The sequence below is a fragment of the Miscanthus floridulus genome, chromosome 19 (genome assembly GCF_019320115.1).
Source record: "Miscanthus floridulus cultivar M001 chromosome 19, ASM1932011v1, whole genome shotgun sequence".
Taxonomy (NCBI): domain Eukaryota; kingdom Viridiplantae; phylum Streptophyta; class Magnoliopsida; order Poales; family Poaceae; genus Miscanthus; species Miscanthus floridulus.
Genome location: NC_089598.1, coordinates 21,036,607 through 21,055,705, shown reverse-complemented (window position 1 = coordinate 21,055,705; position 19,099 = coordinate 21,036,607). Strand labels below are relative to the sequence as shown.

The following is a 19,099-nucleotide window of genomic DNA, read 5'->3' as shown; positions in this document are numbered from 1 at the left end:
ACATTGCACACAATCTCAATAGCAGAGGGGCCCTCTTTATCTATTCATCGAGTGCCCTTACACGAGGAAGGTCTGGGAACTAGTGGCAACATGGAGCAACTGTGCCAACCTACGCCCAGCTGCCTGGATCCGATAGAATGAGAGAGGAATGGTTTCGTGCGATGACCGAAAGTGGCACAAAAGCAGCACAGAGTGTCAGTCGCGAGAAGTGAGGAAGGCCGACGCCGAGCTCTGGCGAGCGCCGAAGGCGAACGAGAACACAAGAGCGAACAACTCAACGCGAAGTCTGGACACAGGTTTTGGTGCTGCAAAAAGCAACGTTTTCTGATGCATTGTATTCTATTTATTGGAAGCAAAAGAAGACATGCCGAGCAAAGCGCGCACGACGCAAGGAGTGTGCGCGTCCATCCCCACGCACTGCATCGCCGGCCATTGCCGCATGCTCCAGTTCGTGGCTGAGCGAGTCCCAGGCCACGACGTCCTAAGCGCGCGGAGTCCACAAGCCGGATCCTGCGCGCATGCTGCTGGATAAGAGAAACATGCAAACTAACTATATTTAGCACATAGGAGTATCTAACAATTCTCCTCCTACTCCTAATGTGCCTGTTGTACATTGTAAACACCAAGCTTGGAACGTAGTTCACAGAAACGTTCACGCCCCAGAGCTTTGGTGAGGATGTCCGCCAGCTGCTCCACCGTCCCAATGGACTGAAGCTGAACCCTGTTCTCCTCAACACATTCACGAATATAATGAAATCTGACGTCGATGTGCTTACTTTGGTCGTGGAACACTGGATTCCTGCTGAGTGCGATGGCAGACTGATTGTCGATCTTCAGTGAGACGGTGCCCGCCTCCTCGCCTCTGAGCTCTGCAAGAAGGCATGCGAGCCATACTCCCTGGCAAGAGGCAGTAGCTGCAGCTATGTATTCTGCCTCACATGAGGACAAAGCCACAACGCGCTGCTTCTGTGATTGCCAGGTTATCACGTTGTCGCCGAGGAAGTAGACGACTCCGGTTGTGCTCTTGTGAGTATCAATATCGCCGGCCAAGTCACTGTCGCTGTAGCCGACGAGCTATGCCTCCTTCTTCCTCTCGTAATGACAGCCAAAATGCAGAGTGCCGGCAATGTACCTGAGCACCCTTTTGACTGCAACCATGTGCTCGGTGGTGGGTTTCTCCATGAACCGGCTGATGTATCCCACCGAGTACGCGAGGTCTGGCCTTGAGTTCACCAGGTAGCAGAGGGGCCCTCTTTATCTATTCATCGAGTGCCCTTACACGAGGAAGGTCTGGGAACTAGTGGCAACATGGAGCAACTGTGCCAACCTACACCCAGCTGCCTGGATCCGATAGAATGAGAGAGGAATGGTTTCGTGCGATGACCGAAAGTGGCACAAAAGCAGCACAGAGTGTCAGTCGCGAGAAGTGAGGAAGGCCGACGCCGAGCTCTGGCGAGCGCCGAAGGCGAACGAGAACACAAGAGCGAACAACTCAACGTGAAGTCTGGACACAGGTTTTGGTGCTGCAAAAAGCAGCGTTTTCTGATGCATTGTATTCTATTTATTGGAAGCAAAAGAAGACATGCCGAGCAAAGCGCGCACGACGCAAGGAGTGTGCGCGTCCATCCCCACGCACTGCATCGCCGGCCATTGCCGCATGCTCCAGTTCGTGGCTGAGCGAGTCCCAGGCCACGACGTCCTAAGCGCGCGGAGTCCACAAGCCGGATCCTGCGCGCATGCTGCTGGATAAGAGAAACATGCAAACTAACTATATTTAGCACATAGGAGTATCTAACAATTCTCCTCCTACTCCTAATGTGCCTGTTGTACATTGTAAACACCAAGCTTGGAACGTAGTTCACAGAAACGTTCACGCCCCAGAGCTTTGGTGAGGATGTCCGCCAGCTGCTCCACCGTCCCAATGGACTGAAGCTGAACCCTGTTCTCCTCAACACATTCACGAATATAATGAAATCTGACGTCGATGTGCTTACTTCGGTCGTGGAACACTGGATTCCTGCTGAGTGCGATGGCAGACTGATTGTCGATCTTCAGTGAGACGGTGCCCGCCTCCTCGCCTCTGAGCTCTGCAAGAAGGCATGCGAGCCATACTCCCTGGCAAGAGGCAGTAGCTGCAGCTATGTATTCTGCCTCACATGAGGACAAAGCCACAACGCGCTGCTTCTATGATTGCCAGGTTATCACGTTGTCGCCGAGGAAGTAGACGACTCCGGTTGTGCTCTTGCGAGTATCAATGTCGCCGGCCAAGTCACTGTCGCTGTAGCCGACGAGCTATGCCTCCTTCTTCCTCTCGTAATGACAGCCAAAATGCAGAGTGCCGGCAATGTACCTGAGCACCCTTTTGACTGCAACCATGTGCTCGGTGGTGGGTTTCTCCATGAACCGGCTGATGTATCCCACCGAGTACGCGAGGTCTGGCCTTGAGTTCACCAGGTAGCGGAGGGAGCCGACGATGCTGCGGTACATGGTTGGATCAACAGATGGAGCAGAACTTGACTTACCGAGCTTCAATCGTGGCTCCATGGGGGTGTGGCTTGGATTGCATCCAGCCAAACCAGCATTCTTTAGTATCTTCGCCGCATACGGGCTCTGGCTGATGGTGATACTGGCCTCGGTCTAGGACACCTCCAGACACAGGTAGTAATGAAGCAGGCCGAGATCACTCATCATGAATGTTGCCTTCATCTCCTCCTTGAACTTGTTGATGTCGGTGGTGTTTGCGCCAGTGATCACCAGATCATCAACATAGACGCCGACGACCAGCCGACGGTCGCCCGTTCCGCGCAGGTACACAGCGTGCTCGGAGGTGCTCCTCTGGAACCCCAGCTCGATCAGTGATGAATCAAGCTTAGCATACAAGGCACGAGGGGCTTGGCGTAGGCCGTAGAGTGCCTTCACCAGGCGCAGGACCTTGTGCTCGTGGCCACGCAGTACGAACCCCGGCGGCTGCTCGACGTAGACCTACTCCTAGAGTACGCCATTCAAGAATGCGGACTTGACATCCATATGGTGCACTGCCCAGCCTCGTGAGGTGGCGTGAGCAAGCAGCAATCGTACGGACTCAAGCCGCGCCACTAGAGCGAAAACCTCTTCGAAATCAATTCCTTGCTGCTGCACGTACCCTTTGGTGACGAGACGAGCCTTGTGCTTGGTGATCATGCCCGTCGCGTCCTTCTTGGTCTTGTAGACCCATTTCAACCCGATCGGCTTCACACCTGGGGGAGCTTGGACCAGCTCCCATGTACCGCTTGCCTCGATGGATGTCATCTCATCCAACATCGCGTGGCGCCAATGTTCGTGACGCGGCGCCTCCTGGAACGATGATGGCTCGGCGTCTCTTGCCAGCATCAAGTGCTCCTCCAGGTCCCGTGTTGCGAACCCAGGCGGAGTTGCATGCCCGATGACGTTGTCGATGTGGCGAAACCGGAGGGGTGCGTCATCATCGTGGTTAGCATCCAGCAGTTCGCTGGCTCTAGTTCCAGGCGGCGACGCGAACTCGATGTCCTGATGTGGCACCGGGCTCGACGTCGCGAACGCAGGGGCACTGGTCGTGGGAGTCGCCGTGGACATGTCCACGACTGATGACGGCGTCGATGCTGAGGGTGCAGGTGAAGCAGTTCTTGACGTCGAGGGCATAGCTACTGCTGTTGTAGTAGTGGTGATCACCGCAGGCTCCAGGGGCTCGGATTCCTCGATGATAAAGCCACCGGGATCGACGTCATGGTCAGCGGTCCATGCCCACTGCGCCGCTTCGTCAAAGATGATGTCGCGGCTGATGTGGACACGCCGGGTCAATGGATCGAAGACCCGGTACGCCTTGGAGCCGGGTTCGTAGCCGACGAAGATCATGCGCCGGCTGCGATCATCCAATTTCTTCTGGTTCGGTGTGGTCACCTTGACATGGGCGACACACCCGAACGTGCGGAGGTGGTGCACCGCCGGCGCGCTCCCCGTCCACAGCTCGTACGGCGTCTTTCCCCCGATGGCCTTGCAGGAGGACCGGTTCAGGAGATACACAGCTGTCGCCATGGCCTCCCCCCAGAACACGCCAGGGAGAGCCTTGGCCTTCAACATGCTGTGCGTCGTGCCTACGATGGTCTGGTTACGACGCTCCACGACGCCGTTCTGTTGGGGCGAGTACGGCGCCGTGAGCTCGTGCCGGACCCCCAGATGAGCGCAGTAGTTGGTGAAGTCTGCCGCGGCAAACTCGCCCCCGTGATCGGTACGTAGGGCGATCAGTTTCTTCCCAGACTTGCGTTTAGCTGCGGCTTGGATGTTCTTGATGGCGGCGGCGGCAGCATCCTTGCTCAGCAACAGGGCGATCCACATGTAGCGTGAGTAATCATCGACAAGCAAAAGAAAGTACCGGTTGCCGCTCGGTGTTGGTGGCGTGATGGGGCCGCAGATGTCACCGTGAAGAAGCTGCAATGCCTCGGTCGAACGCCCGAGCGCCTTCTGTGGGAACAGCGCCTGGCGCTGCTTGCCGGCGAGACACGCCTCGCAGACCTGCTCTACCTGTCTGAGCAGGGGCAGGCCGCGGACCAGCCCTTCGCGCGCCATCTTCCGAAGCGCGACGAAGTTGATGTGGCCGAACCGCGCATGCCACGTCCAGGCTACGTCGTCGTGGCGCGCGGCCAGGCAGACTGGCCGTGCTATGGTGACGTCAAGCACGTACAGTCGGCCTGGACTCCGTGGGATCCTCGCGAGCAGGCGGCGCTCCTCATCCCGTACACGCATCACGCCTTCCTCCATGAGCACCTGGAAGCCGCCTTCATCGAGCTGGCCGACGGAGATGATGTTGGCGGTGAGGCGCGGCAGATAGTAGACATTGGGGAGCGACTGGTGCTCCCCGTTCTTGCAGGTGAAGAGCACGGTGCCGCTCCCTTCGATCCGCGCGATGGAGCCGTCGCCGAACCTGACGGAGCCGATGACGCCGGTGTCGAGGTCGGCGAAGGCAGCCTTGGACCCGGACATGTGATTGGAGGCGCCGGTGTCCATGATCTCGCTTCGGATCTGGATCTGCATCGGAGTCGAGTGCGGCGAACACCTTGCGCTCGATGAGGTGCAGGGTGTGGGTCAGCGCCGGTGCGGGAGCTTGGTGTGGCGCCGGTGGCGGAACTTGTGACGGCGCGGCGGAGGGGAACGAGGCGATGGCCATCATGAGCGTGGCCTCCTCCTCTTGGGTCAGGTGGGCCTGCTGCTGGGCCGACTCCTCCTTCTTATTGCTACGGCAATCATGGGCCCAGTGACCCTTCTTGCCACAGCGTGGACATGGGTCATCCGGAGGGGTGCGGCCTGAGTTCGCACCGTTCTGAGAGTCGCCGCTGTCGCCGGTGCCGCGACTGCGGCCTCGGCCATGGCCTTTTCTTCGGCCGCCGGAGCCAGAGCCACGCCGGCGGGACTCCATGTCCTTCTTGTACTCTTCGGCCCACTGTTCCTTAGTGAGAAGCAGCCTGCCGCTCGCGGTGTGCGCCGGGGCGGGCTCGACATCGTCGGCCGCCTTGAGCCTTCCGGTCACCTCTTCAATCGACAGCTGAGAGATGTCAAGCAAGGTTTCGATTGAAATTATGAGCTGCTTGTACCGCGGGCGGACGACGCGCAGATACTTGGCCACCACTTTCTCGTCGGGCTCCGGGTCGCCGAGAGTTGCCAGACGCTGCACGATCCCCGTCAGGCGCAGGGCGAAGTCTTCGATGGGCTCGCCTTCTCGGAGTGCGATGGATTCGTACTCGGCGCGGAGGGTTTGCGCCGTTGCCTTCCGCACCCGGTCATCGCCGATGCGGAGGGTCTTGATGGCCTCCCAGGCCTCCTTCGCGGACTCCTTGGCCACCAGGATGGGGACCATCTCTGCCGAGACACCGCTGCAAATCATGTCGAGCGCGCTGCGGTCGTCGTCGTAGTCCGCGTCGTCGAACTCGACGGCGTCCCACAGATGGCGGGCCTGCATCTTCAACCTCATGCGGAGCGACCACTCGTGGTAGTTCGTCTGCGGTGCGAACGACGTGCGCCGCGCGTGCGCGAACGGCGAGGGGGAGAGTGAGTCGGTGAAGGCGTGCGTTTCAGCGTCTTGTTGCCGGAGCCGCTGGAACCGTCGACCGTCTTCTTGGAGTCATCCTTCTTGTCGGCCAGTGAACGGCCACGAGGTCTCGTCGGAGACACCATGGCGACGGCGGGATTCCTCGCACCTAGCTCCGATGCCACTTGTCAGTCGCGAGAAGTGAGGAAGGCCGACGCCGAGCTCTGGCGAGCGCCGAAGGCGAACGAGAACACAAGAGCGAACAACTCAACGCGAAGTCTGGACACAGGTTTTGGTGCTGCAAAAAGCAGCGTTTTCTGATGCATTGTATTCTATTTATTGGAAGCAAAAGAAGATCATGCCGAGCAAAGCGCGCACGACGCAAGGAGTGTGCGCGTCCATCCCCACGCACTGCATCGCCGGCCATTGCTGCATGCTCCAGTTCGTGGCTGAGCGAGTCCCAGGCCACGACGTCCTAAGCGCGCGGAGTCCACAAGCCGGATCCTGCGCGCATGCTGCTGGATAAGAGAAACATGCAAACTAACTATATTTAGCACATAGGAGTATCTAACACAGAGCACACTCACTAGCAATTCTAAGCTTGTGGCAGATTTGGAAGCAAAGAAACGCAGTAGTTTTCAACGGCTAGAGAAGATCAGAGCAGGCGATTTTCACAAGGATAAAGGATGAATGCTCTGATTGGATCTCGGCCGGGGGAAGAGTCCTCCAACCTGTAATGATTGCCCGCCATTTAGTGAGTAATTAGCCTTATTCCTTTCATCTTCACGGGGCGGTCTGCCAAGTATGGAAGCACTTCTCGCGCATATAGCCTCGCAACTCTGTACTCTCGCTTATTAATACAAAGCCGGATAACCGGATCTTAAAAAATAGTATGAATTTTGGCATTCCATTATTACTAAGAAACACATGAGAATAGGATTATCACCGAAAATACGTGGTGTTGTAGGGCCTAATCTAACGCCCAGAGTCCAGCAACCCTTGCACAATCCTCTTCTCCATGCTGAAATTTCCGGTGCTGATCATCTCTAAGCTGGCCACCGACGACTCCCCAAGTAGGCTCTCCATCTCTTCCGGGTTATGCTGCGCTGGCACCCACGGGTGCTGCATGACCTTGGCTAGCCGATCCAGCTTCTCGGCGACATCTCTCATTGCTGGCCGCCTCTCGCCGATCATATCCAGGCATTGCCTCGCAAGCTCCGCGACCTCCTCGAGCAGCCCATTGTCGCTACCATCAGCCTTGATGCGGCTGTCAATGATGTCCACGAGCTTGTCTTCCTTCATGGCGTTCAAGAAGCGCAGCGAAAGACTCCTCTCATTCTCAGGACCTTCCAGATTGAACGCCGTGCTGCCAGTGAGCAGCTCCAAAAGAACAACACCGAAGCTGTACACGTCGCTCTTGTCTGTTAGCTGGCAGGTCTGCATGTACTCAGGATCTAGGTACCCGCAGGTCCCCTGCACCAGAGTCATGAACTGGCTCTTGTCAGCTGGTGCTAGTATCGAGGCCCCAAAGTCTGATACCTTTGCCTCGTAGTTCTCGTCCAGAAGTATGTTGGAAGATTTGACACCACCGTGCAGAATTGGCGGCGATGCCCAGGAATGAAGGTAGGATAAGGCCAGGGCAGACTCGAGGGCAATGCGTATCCGAGTTGAGAAGGGGATGTTGCGAGAGCCATTGTCACCATGGATGAACTGAAACAGTGTGCCATTGGGGATAAACTCGTAAACTAGCATGGGAACCTCTACTTCAAGGCAGCAGCCCAGCAGCTTGACAATGTTCTTGTGGTTGATCTGGGAAAGGATGAGCATTTCTTTGCCGAACTCCTTCTTCTGCTGCTCACTGGTCATTGATACGCACCGTTTGACTGCGATGAGACTACCATCCTTGAGCAAACCCTTGTAGACGGTACCATGGCCACCACGGCCGAGGATGTTCTTGTCATCAAACTTGTCGGTCGCCTCAATGAGCTCTGCTTCTGTGAAGATGGAGAAGCCAGTTCCTTGCTTTAGGCTTATCTCTTGTAGCAACATCATCCCACCATGTTGTTGGAAATACTTCTGCTTGATGTTGGACAGCTTCTTCCTTTCAAGGATCAGGTACGTGCAGGTGAGGGCTATGACCACAATTACAACCCCGATGCTTGGACCTGTGCATGCAGTTTTCAGATTGTTGCTATTCCAAATTCCCAATTCAATCATGGGTGGACTAAATCCATGGGGAAAAAGGAGGGAGAAAGAGTGATTTACCGACAATTAGGACCACAGTGCCATAGCGTAAGGAACTTGGAGGCTTTTGATCTGGGCAAATGAAGCTCCCGTTTGTGTTCTTGCAATGCCCCGGGCATGGAGGTGGAACGTTGACAGCACACTCATCAATATCTGCAAACACACAATGTCATATTTAGAGATCTGCTGTGCAAGGATCAAAAAGTGACACATGAAATGCTTGAATGCATCAATCAAAGATATACACTCCAATATGAACCTTGGCATCCATCAGGAAGGTAAGGATTGCCAGTGTAGCCTTCAGTGCAATTGCAGAGGTAGCCTAGACCATTGACTGAATCAATGCATGTGCTGTTATTGCTAACGCAAGCATACGAAGTTGCATTTGTCTTGGCAATATCACAGGTCTCGTTGCCCACTGCCCAGTTCAAGATCACTGGGACACGGCCATCGTTTTCTTTCCAGAACTCTGTCGTGTTAAGGTATGTTGTGCGAAAATGGAATGCTCGAGCCTCCATCATCACAGCATAGTCACAGTACTCTGCGCCATCTGTGGTGCTCATGTTGGTAGTGTTGTATTGACGAAGGAAATCTGCGTAATAGTAAGACATGTTGCCCGTGAGCGCAACCTGGCAGCAGCCAACACCATCGCAAAACCCATCTTGTGCCGTGAGGTTGTTGTAGGTCCCGGATTGCGCCAAACACCCAAGCACATTCTGCATAACAAGAACGTTCCACTTTATTGACAGCCCTAAAATTCTCCGGTCCATGGTACTAAGTAAAACTATATACAGCCAGTAGTAAATCACAATCCACAAGTTCTCTTTGGCCCTGTTTGATACATGGAGCTAATAGTTAGCTACTAATTAATCATTAGCTCTTTGGATCTAAACAGGTCCAACTAATTGTTAGCTAATACTCAACTAACAAACATCTCACTAGTTGAATCAAATCAGCTAGCTAATAGCAGTTAATAGTTAGTTAGCTAATATTAGCTAGCTAGTAGCGGTAGACCCACAGGGTATGCCGAATGGGCCATGACATTTGGCATACCCTGTGGGGCAGCTCTCAACTCTAATATATCATGTACATAATATTTGATATTTTAATAATAAGATAAGATATTGTTAGCCTAGTGGTTTGCATCTTACCTCCTAACAAAGAGGTTGCTAACTTGATTCTTATTCTTATGTGCTACACTTTAAATTTTATTTTTAAGTAGTCATTTATTTAACTATAGGAGGTGTTGCTAGCTTGATTCTTATGTACTTTAGTTTTTATTTTTCTAAGTAGTGGTCTATTTTTCTATTTTTTATTGGTGCATGATGTATTACTAAGCCAAACTTAATTTCCATTTTTCTACTTTTATCTCTCTACAAATTAACTATTGTGTTGCACTTTAATTTTTATTTTCTTATTTTGCTTGTAGTGCATAGTGCATGATGTACTAGCGAGTTGCACTTAATTTCTATCTTTTATCCATCTACAAATTAACTATGATAATGTGCTTTAGTTGTTTTTTACTTTCTTAACTAGTACTTTTTATTCCCTATAAATTAACTATAGTACTTGCTTAGCCGTGCATGACATGCTTGTTGAAGAGTGTGGTTGTAGACTCCTTTTCTATGAAGTTGATTGAGATGATATAATTAAGGCTAGTTGTCCTTTAGAAAACGTAGACCAAACAATTTTTATGCATATTTCACAGTATTATAATGGTATTGGACCTATTTGTAACTGAACTGTGGAGGAAAATTTTATTGACTAAAATTTGAAACAAAAACATGGAGCACCACTCCTCGACACTTTTATTAGAAAACCCCCATAGTACACTTTATTTTGGGCAGAAGCACCCCCCAATCCAGCTCCGGATACGGATCCACCCTAGTGTGTGGCATAATTATTGTCAAAATCCTAGATTCATCACTGTTAGTTAGCTAACTATTAGCAGCTAATGGATCAAAACATGGCCAATATATGAGAGCCTTGTAGCTAACTATTGTGAGACGCCATAGGAAACTATGTAAGAATAGCCCATATCTTAAGATGATAATTGCTAGAGATAACTCACAGTTGTGCCGATCATGTATGCGAATGCGTTGAAGCCGATAACTGTGAACTTGTTGCGCTGCTCCGAGAATGTGAATGGTGGGTTGTTGAGGTCCATTCCCCCCTCCTTATAGGAGATGTTCCTTGTCGACTGGTTGTAGCACATGGATGAGATGCGGTGCGTCACCCGTATCACACCTTGGAGCAGCGATATATTCAGCAGTGGCATGGTGCCCAAAAAGGTCACGTTGGTGCCTGCGTCCGCAGAAGTCTTGTTGCAATCGAGCTCAAATCCTTTCATTGCACAGCCAGCACCAATCCCAAATGGGTATATAATTTCAACATCGCCGCACCATCTCTGGCAGCTGGAGCCTGGCAAAGCCACCACCGCCTTGCCTTGAAATTGCAGCAAAACTGTGAGGCTGAAGAGTAGAATTAGAAGCATAGGAACTGTATCAGTGGCGCTCTTGTAGTAGTACATACTTTCCTATGGGGTCTCACAATATTTGCTTCGATTCATGAGCACACATGACACACTAGTCTCTCTCTATATAGTACACACGTCGTGATGTTGAACCCTATGACGGGGTCATGCATGGGCACATGGCTGTTTCAGTCCAGGTCAAGCATCTTCCAAGTTCAAACTTGCAACGCGTGATATGATGTTGAATCCTTTGACGGTGCCATGTCTATAGATTAAGGCTGTGTTTAGTTCGCGAAATTTAGGAATTTAGTTACTGTAGCACTTTCGTTTTTATTTGGTAATTAGTGTTCAATCATGGACTAGTTAGGCTCAAAACGTTCGTCTCGCGATTTCCAACCAAACTGTGCAATTAATTTTTTTTGTCTACATTTAATGCTCTATGCACGTATCGCAAGATTCGATGTGATGGCTACTGTAACACTTTTTGAAAAACTTTTTCGGAACTAAACATGGCCTAAACGTTTACTTTGCCAACCAGCCAGTCATTTTTATGCAAAACAAGATGATTCTTTGGCCTTGGCCCCCACCAAATAAATGCTATAGTTCTGGACTTGGACCCATCGATAGGGTCATGGTTGTTTGTATTCAGTAACATGTCTCCCAGTTGCAATTTCCATCTTAGAACAAAAGTATTGACAAGACCTCATGAGAATTAAATAAAGTACCATACATGTTTAACCAAAAGTCTACGCCTCTACTGTGAAGTCATGGCCTCATGTCCAGTTCAGCTTGAGACAGACTCAGCACTGCTTCAAAAGGCGATCCAATCCTCTAGAGAGATGGATCTTGCACCTGGTGGAAAGTTACTTAGAGACATTCCCTCTCTTATTTGAGAGGAAATTCTTAGATCATCCAACTTGTCTGCACATGAACTTGCTGGGCTAGGGGTGAGTTGGGACCCAGATCAGTTTATCATATTGACGCACCCCTCCCAGAACCTGTAATCTCGATTGCCCATCATTTGTGTAATATCGAAACTTCAATATGTATGCTAGGACGGTCAAGCCCCCTACAGCTGTAATCTTGTAGAGCTCCTAGGGTGCTCGTCAAAAGCGTGTTGTTTTTTATAAAATCTTCTACCCTAATTACGATGATGCGCAAATCTTTTTCATATTCGAAAATATATCACTGGCCTCGGTTTTTATTGGCCCCAGTGCCATTCTGCCTCAAAAAAAAGCTACGGTGAAGTCACGCCTCATGGGATCGTGACAACTATAGTTTAGTTAATTCTCCACTAATGGGTTGTTTAGATACACATGTCTGGTTACTAGTTGGGGTTAAAAATTAGTCAAAATTAGCTATATATGATTAGCTAGCTAGTTGGCTAACAACGATTTAAAGACTTAGCTACCACTTATTAGCTCTTCTGTTTGGATGCATTAGAGCATCTCCAAGAGTCTTTCTAAAGCTCACTCTCTAAATTATCATTTAGAGAGCCATTTGCATAAAAATTGCTTTCTATATTTTTTTCGCTCTCCAACAGTTATTATATATCTTGTTTGCACTCCATAGAGCCATTCTCATTTTCTATCTTTGACTAGCGAGAAATCCGGAATAGAAGATGGCTATATTTGGATAAGCAATTAAAGAAGTTGTTGGAGGGTATTTCTCACCAAAATCTCTATTTCTAACCATTAGGAAAAAATATGGAGAGTCTCCTTGAAGTTACTCTTAGAATTAAAAATAGCTATCTAACAATTAGCCATAGTATCCAAACATGCCCCAAAACTTGTGACCCCCAGCAGAAGTGTCCCTTTCATTAAGTTGCCTCTCATAAACTTATTCGGGATTGACGATTTGGTATAGAGAATGCGTCACATCCCAAATTTTTTTATTTTAGGTTGTCAATAGAAAACACTAAATATAATAAATGATTTAATGAATTTTGTAAAAAAAATAAGATTTATTTAGTATGTTGTTACTTTTAAGAATGAATACGTGGCTTTATAAAAAAATTACAAGTTAATATGATCTGTTTTTCTAGCATGCATGCCTTTGCGTTAGATTTGTTGTGTGAAAAATGAATTTCCAAAATTCGTTTACACTCCCAATAGGTTTTGTTCTATTTTTGAAAATAAAGTTTGATCATTTGCTAAACTCAGTTTTACACGCATTAAAGTTGATGCAACTAACAAGTTATATTAAATTATAAACATTATATAAAATAATTTTCTTTCACTTTCTAAATCGACAACAAATTAACTAAAGCTTGAAATTTATAGAAAAAGTATTAAATTATTTATTTTATTCAGTATTTTCTATCCACATGCGTGACAATGATCTTAAGTACCATGTGTGGGTTTCAAACTCTTTTGAAACAAAACACACATGGAGAGGGCTCTGGCTCACCCAGGACACGTAGGAAATCAGGGCCTGAACCTCGTAAAAATCCCTCATGCGCATGCGCTTAGACCTGATTGGTACGTTCTTGTCCTCCAAATCCCACTACTCAATCAACACACTATGGCCCATTTCGCCTCACAGGAAATGGCTCACAGGAAAAATTCCGGCCAGAAAAAGCTTTTATTACCTGGAATGATTTCTGGCCACATTCACCTCTAGCTGAACGGGCCCTAATGTAGCAGCATGCAGCGTCTTCCAGTCAACAAGGGCCTGATTGGTTGGCGTACGCAGCCCGGCCAGTCTGCTCGCGAGAGCCAGGCTACGCATGGCCAGGCTGTGCGGATGCATGCTTTGGTGATTGGTTCACGCGCTCACCCAGGCCAGGTTCCAAGGAATCTTTGATTGGTTGCATGTTCTTTTAGCTCCTAGGTGTAACGATCCAAAAATCCACATACTAAAAATTCCAACTGAAAATTTTTTATTTAAAAACCTATGTATTGTTAAGTGACATGTGTGGAACCCAAACCCTAGTTTTGCATTAGGTGCAACCCAACTAGGTTATATCATAAACAGAGCATGATGCATTGTCACATGTGTATTTGAAACTCCCATGAAATAGAATCTTGCATGCATCTTAATTCAACATGGTGATTTGGATTTTATTTGGGTTTATGTGTTGATTAATAAAAGCTAACAAATATTTGTTTATAAAATAAATGTACTAACATGGGATTAACATCCCAACATATACTATGACCAATGTTTATCACCATGGGACATTATACCAAAGGAGAATTATGCCACTTTGATTTATATACATGAAAGAAGTGTGACATAATATAAAAAGAAATAGAAAAAGAAAAGGAAACAGGAGAAAGGGAAGATGAGGGAGCAGCAGCAGCCCAGGCCTGCTCGGCCTTGCGAGCCAGCCCGGCCAAGCCCGCCTGCCATCCCACTCGCGCACGCGGCCCACAAAGTCGGCCCAGCTTCGCCTCGCCACCCGCGCGCAGACGCCGACCGTCGGGTCTCACCTGCCAGCCAGTACCGCTTCACCGCGTCGCGACGCGCCTGAGCCGCACCCGCTGCGGAACCGGACCCCACGCGTCAGCCACCCTAGCAATAGGATCATCTTCCTCCCCACGCCGACCTCTCCCTTGACCGAGCCCCGACCAGCGTGGCAGGTGCGGGCCAGGGGGTCACGCAAGAAGCATGACCCTGTTTCCCCCTCGCGCCGCGCTCAAGCTACCGCACGCGGGCCGTCGGATGCGCTACACGCATCACCACCGCCCGATCGCCGTCCGCCATTGGAACCCTTGGAGCTCGGCTATAAAAGACAACGTCCGTGAGCCCTAACCCTCAGCCCGTTCGCCGCCGCCACTGGTGGCACAGCACCACACAACGTCAAGCCGAGAGTGAGGGAGGAGGGAGAAGCAAGGAGGAGAAGGAAGCCGCTGCGGAACCGGACCTCGCCGGAGCCAGGAGCGCTGCCCTGATCAGCTACAGCGACGTAGCTGCTCGGCACAGCACTACATCGCCTCATCACGGCCTCGCCTCGCCACCACACCGCCATCCTACCGCCACGAGCCCTACGGTGAGCCACGTCGTTCGCCGCTCACCGCGCTAGCCATACTCGCCGTGAACGCCACCGCGTTCCCGCACCTAGGGGATGCAGAGGCGGAGCATTCTCGCTCCTGGACACACTGCACACGCACCGCACGCGCACAAGCCCAAGGCCTAGCCTCACCGACCCCTAGCGGCTCGGGAACACCGGCATGACCACCCTGCACGCCATGGCCAAGAGCACAACCCTGGCGAGACCACCGTGTCTTCTACGTCGCGGTAAAGACTGACGTTGACACCCCGACTGGCTCCGCCACGACGAGAGACACACCGCGCTCACCTTAGCCGAGGAAGAAGCCCACCGGAGCCCTGCGTTGCCGTACCGCACCTCGTCGGAGCGCCACCGCCTCCGCTTTGCCCCCACCACCGTGGCCGGAGCCAATGGGAGCACCAGGAGCTCCTTCAACACGCCTACCATGGTCGTAGAAGCACCGTGGAGCTCACACGCTCCTCCAACTAGGCTCTCGCTACCACTGCTAGCCCTGTCCATGCACGCTGACGAACCCACGCCGCCGTTCACCGTGGCCGGAACCCTAGGAAGCACCAGCCGCCACCTTGACCCCACCACTGCACTCACCGAGGCCTGGCGACGCTTTTGCCTACCTTAATCACGCACAAGTACCACCCGAGAGGCTCACCGGTGAGAGCACGTCGGGGAAGAAGATGGGGATTTTCCCCTCGCCGGCCACATGACCGTGCACTTGGTGCACGAGAACCAAACCCTGGGAAGGAGTAAGTGGACCAAGTCCTTCATAGACCAGCTCTATAGTCTATGGACCAACGCAGGTGGGTTCACCATGAACCGCGCCTCACCTGTCAGTCACCGTTTGACCCTGGACCCACCTGTCAGCCGCGGTTTAGCTCTGATGACGCCATGTTGACGTCATGCCGAAGATGAGACCACGCCAGCGTCGGGGACCTCGACAACCTCACCGACCACCTCGGTGAGCTCACCGACCACCTCGGCGATCTCTCCGACCACTTCGGCGAGCTCACCGACCACTTCGGCGATCTCACTGACCACCTCGATGACCTCTCCGACCACCTCGGCAGCCTCACTGACCACCTCGGTGATCTCACCGACCACCTCGGCGACCTCTCCAACCACCTCACCAGCTGATACACCGCTCCAAGTCCCTACATGCCACGTGAACCAGTCACAGTGTGACACATGTCAGCCCTGAATTAATCAGCCTTTATTATTTTCAGAAATGGATTTAATCTTCAGGAAATTCATAACTAATTCATACGACCTCAGAAAAATATGAAACTAGGACCAAAATTCATCTAGAATCGAGCTCTATGCAATGAACTCATGTTTGAGTGCATTTAGCTCTATTGAATTTTCATTGCTTCTTTGTGCTATTCTATAGACATCGCTAACGCGACTATAATTCGATCGTATGCAGACTCAGAGGAGATCCAGACGGACGAGGACCGAGAGTACCAGTGAGGAGTACAGAGACGACTACACTAAAGGTGCCACATCCCACCCAACCTCGTAGCACCTGTTACACATGGCTAATATAGAACTGCTATTGCTTTACTTTATTGTTATATTCACACTAAGATAGGACTTGCATGGTAGTATGCTTTCTTGATGGCATTTACCTTGACGAAACCTTACCCCTGCTCACCCTGCTATTAGGCTAGACACACGCTGGCTGCTATATTTCATTGCTTATTACTTCTACTATGCTTGTACTACATTAATGCGTGGTGGAAACTGGTGTTATCTGGACCATGGGGAGAGTGTTGCGTGTGTGACTTGGGTGCGTGGAGGGTGAGGGTTGTGTCGACTAAGTTGGAACATACGACGAGCCTGGGGCAAGTCTTGCCGCGTGGTGCTACCTGGGCACCCCTGGAATGGATACCTATGGTGGGTAAATGGTATATGAGGTGGCCCTAGGTGTGAACCTATGATGGGAGGAGCCTGGGGTGGAGGTGCTATGGTGGCACGGTAAATGGAAACCCTGATGAAGACATTCTATCTTGGTCATCCCTAAGGACTTACTAGTACTCAGATTCACTGGGAAGCCTTACGTACCACTCGCCCTATATGGTGCGGGACGGCCGGACTACTTGGTAGGATATTGCCACTACTGCTAGGTTGATAGCGGACAGTGCAAGGAGGTATGGGGCATGGAGGATTCCCCCCACACCCTTCCGAGACTTCATGGAGACCTTATGGACCCGGCTCATGACTCACAGATTCAGCCACCCCAGACTAGACTTGGGGTGTACCAGGGCTGAATGGTAGGGTGGTAGTATCCTAGGCTAGCAAGCGACCGGAATCAGCCCAGTTGACGACGGTCAGCGAGGAAGGCGGATCTTGTGGTTATGTAAAACCTCTATAGAGTGTATGGTTGATCGATCGATACATATGCCGACTTGTCGGCTATGGATCTTTCCTGGGTTTCGCTTAAACTAGATAGTGAGATGAGTCCTTCTCTTCTTCCCCCTGTGAGTGAGTGTTCGGTCGTAGCCAGGGGCTACGGGCCTTGAGACAGTGCCAAGAGGGAGTTGGCCTGTCGACTGAGCGAGGGTATGGTTGTGATGTGGTGATGATGTGGAGATGGTGGTATATCGATCCCAAGATCGAAACCTGGCTCTGGACGGAAATGGGGTGGAATGGGTGTGGGAAATGGTGTTCAAAACTTGATCAACTGTTATTATATACTTGATATGCTAATACATAGGAAACCCCAGCCTTATAGGTTCCTTTTGATTATATCCAACTTGCATCCAATTTCCATAAAGCAATGCTCATGAGGTGGGAGTGGCCAGTACAAATCGTACTGATAAATTTTGGCACACAGGTTCTACTGAGGAGTGTAGCTCTGAGGAGTTTGACGGTTGAGAGGTTCATTCCTATGCTCGAGTTTGGTGATCTTATCTTCAAGCTGTTCTGAATGAATGTTACTTTTGATTCCGCCAATGCGGCGATGTAATAATTTATGTAATTCTGCACTAATTGTACTCTGATATTATCATTGTATGGATGTGGTATTCGACTAGAATTTGGGTAATATGATCTACAACGGTCATAATACACTTCGACTCTGTGGATTTCCCTTCGCAGAGATCAGGTCGCTTCAGTTGGTATCAGAGCCATACTTGACCCTAGGACGAAACCCTTAGAAATGGACTGATAGAATAGGACGTGAACAGCCCTTCTTTCGGTTATATACCGACCTTGCATTTATTTTTATGCAAGGCTTATCTAAAAGGATCAAGATGCCCAAGAGGGGGGGGGGTGAATTGGGCTAATTCTAAATTTTCTTGCAATAATCTAATCCTACGGATAGCCCAATTAACCCCTTGTGCCTAGAAAAGTGTTTCTATCAAATTAACGCACGAAAGACTTGCAACCTATGTTCCAAACTTACTCTAGCATGGCAATTCTATGAATGTAAAGATAAGTATTGAATTGCTCAAAGTAAATACTTAAAGTAAATGCTCAAGGTAAATGGAGAGAGGAACGCGGCGATGTTTTACCAAGGTATCGGAGAGTCGCCACTCCCCACTAGTCCTCATTGGAGCACCCACGCAAGGGTGTAGCTCCCCCTTGATCCGCGCAAGGATCAAGTGCTCTCTATGGGTTGATTCTTCGACACTCCGTCGTGGCGAATCACCCAAAGCCGCTCACAACTAGAGTTCGGTCACCCACAAGCTCCGCCGGGTGATCACCAAGCTCCCAATCACCACCAAGCCATCTAGGTGATGGCGATCACCAAGAGTAACAAGCATGAACTCTCACTTGACCACGCGAAGCCTAATGAGAAGATGGATGCACACTTGACTACTCTTGATTCACTAATGAGGCTACTCTCTTGGATTCTCAAATCTCAATCACCTCACTAGGACCTTGCTCTTCTTGGCACTCACAAACGTGTTTCTCAGCTGTTGGAATGAGCAAAAGCAACTCCACACACGAGTGGAGCTTCTATTTATAAGGCAGCCTGAAAAAAGAACCGTTATGAGCTTCTGCGGGGTGACCGGACGCTCCGGTCGTGTTGACCGGATGCTCCGGTCAGTTCAACCCGCGAACCAGTAAAAATGTATTGACCAGACGCTGGCAGGGTCCGGTCAGAACTGACCGGACACGTCCGGTGGCATAAAACCCTTACTGGAACCTTACTGGACTCGACCGGACGCTGAACCCTCAGGGTCCAGTCAGTACTGACCGAACGCGTCCGGTCGCAGATTCCCTTCACTGGAACCTTACTGGAGTCAACCGGACGCTGCCTTTCAGCGTCCGGTCACACCGAACGCAGACGTTGATCAAATGAACTGACTGGACCCTACGGCCAACGTCCAGT

General features: G+C 50.6%; 1 protein-coding gene across 1 annotated transcript; it reads right to left on the bottom strand.

Annotated features, from left to right (window-relative positions):
* Positions 1-6,716: 6,716 nt before the first annotated feature.
* Positions 6,717-10,826, bottom strand: LOC136527814 (putative wall-associated receptor kinase-like 16). The gene is made up of 4 exons (XM_066520660.1): positions 10,353-10,826; positions 8,541-8,997; positions 8,303-8,434; positions 6,717-8,202 (listed from the first exon to the last, which is right to left on the bottom strand). The coding sequence occupies exons 1-4, from the start codon at positions 10,809-10,811 to the stop codon at positions 7,013-7,015; spliced, it is 2,238 nt and encodes a 745-aa protein (XP_066376757.1). The 5' UTR covers positions 10,812-10,826; the 3' UTR covers positions 6,717-7,012.
* Positions 10,827-19,099: the final 8,273 nt, after the last annotated feature.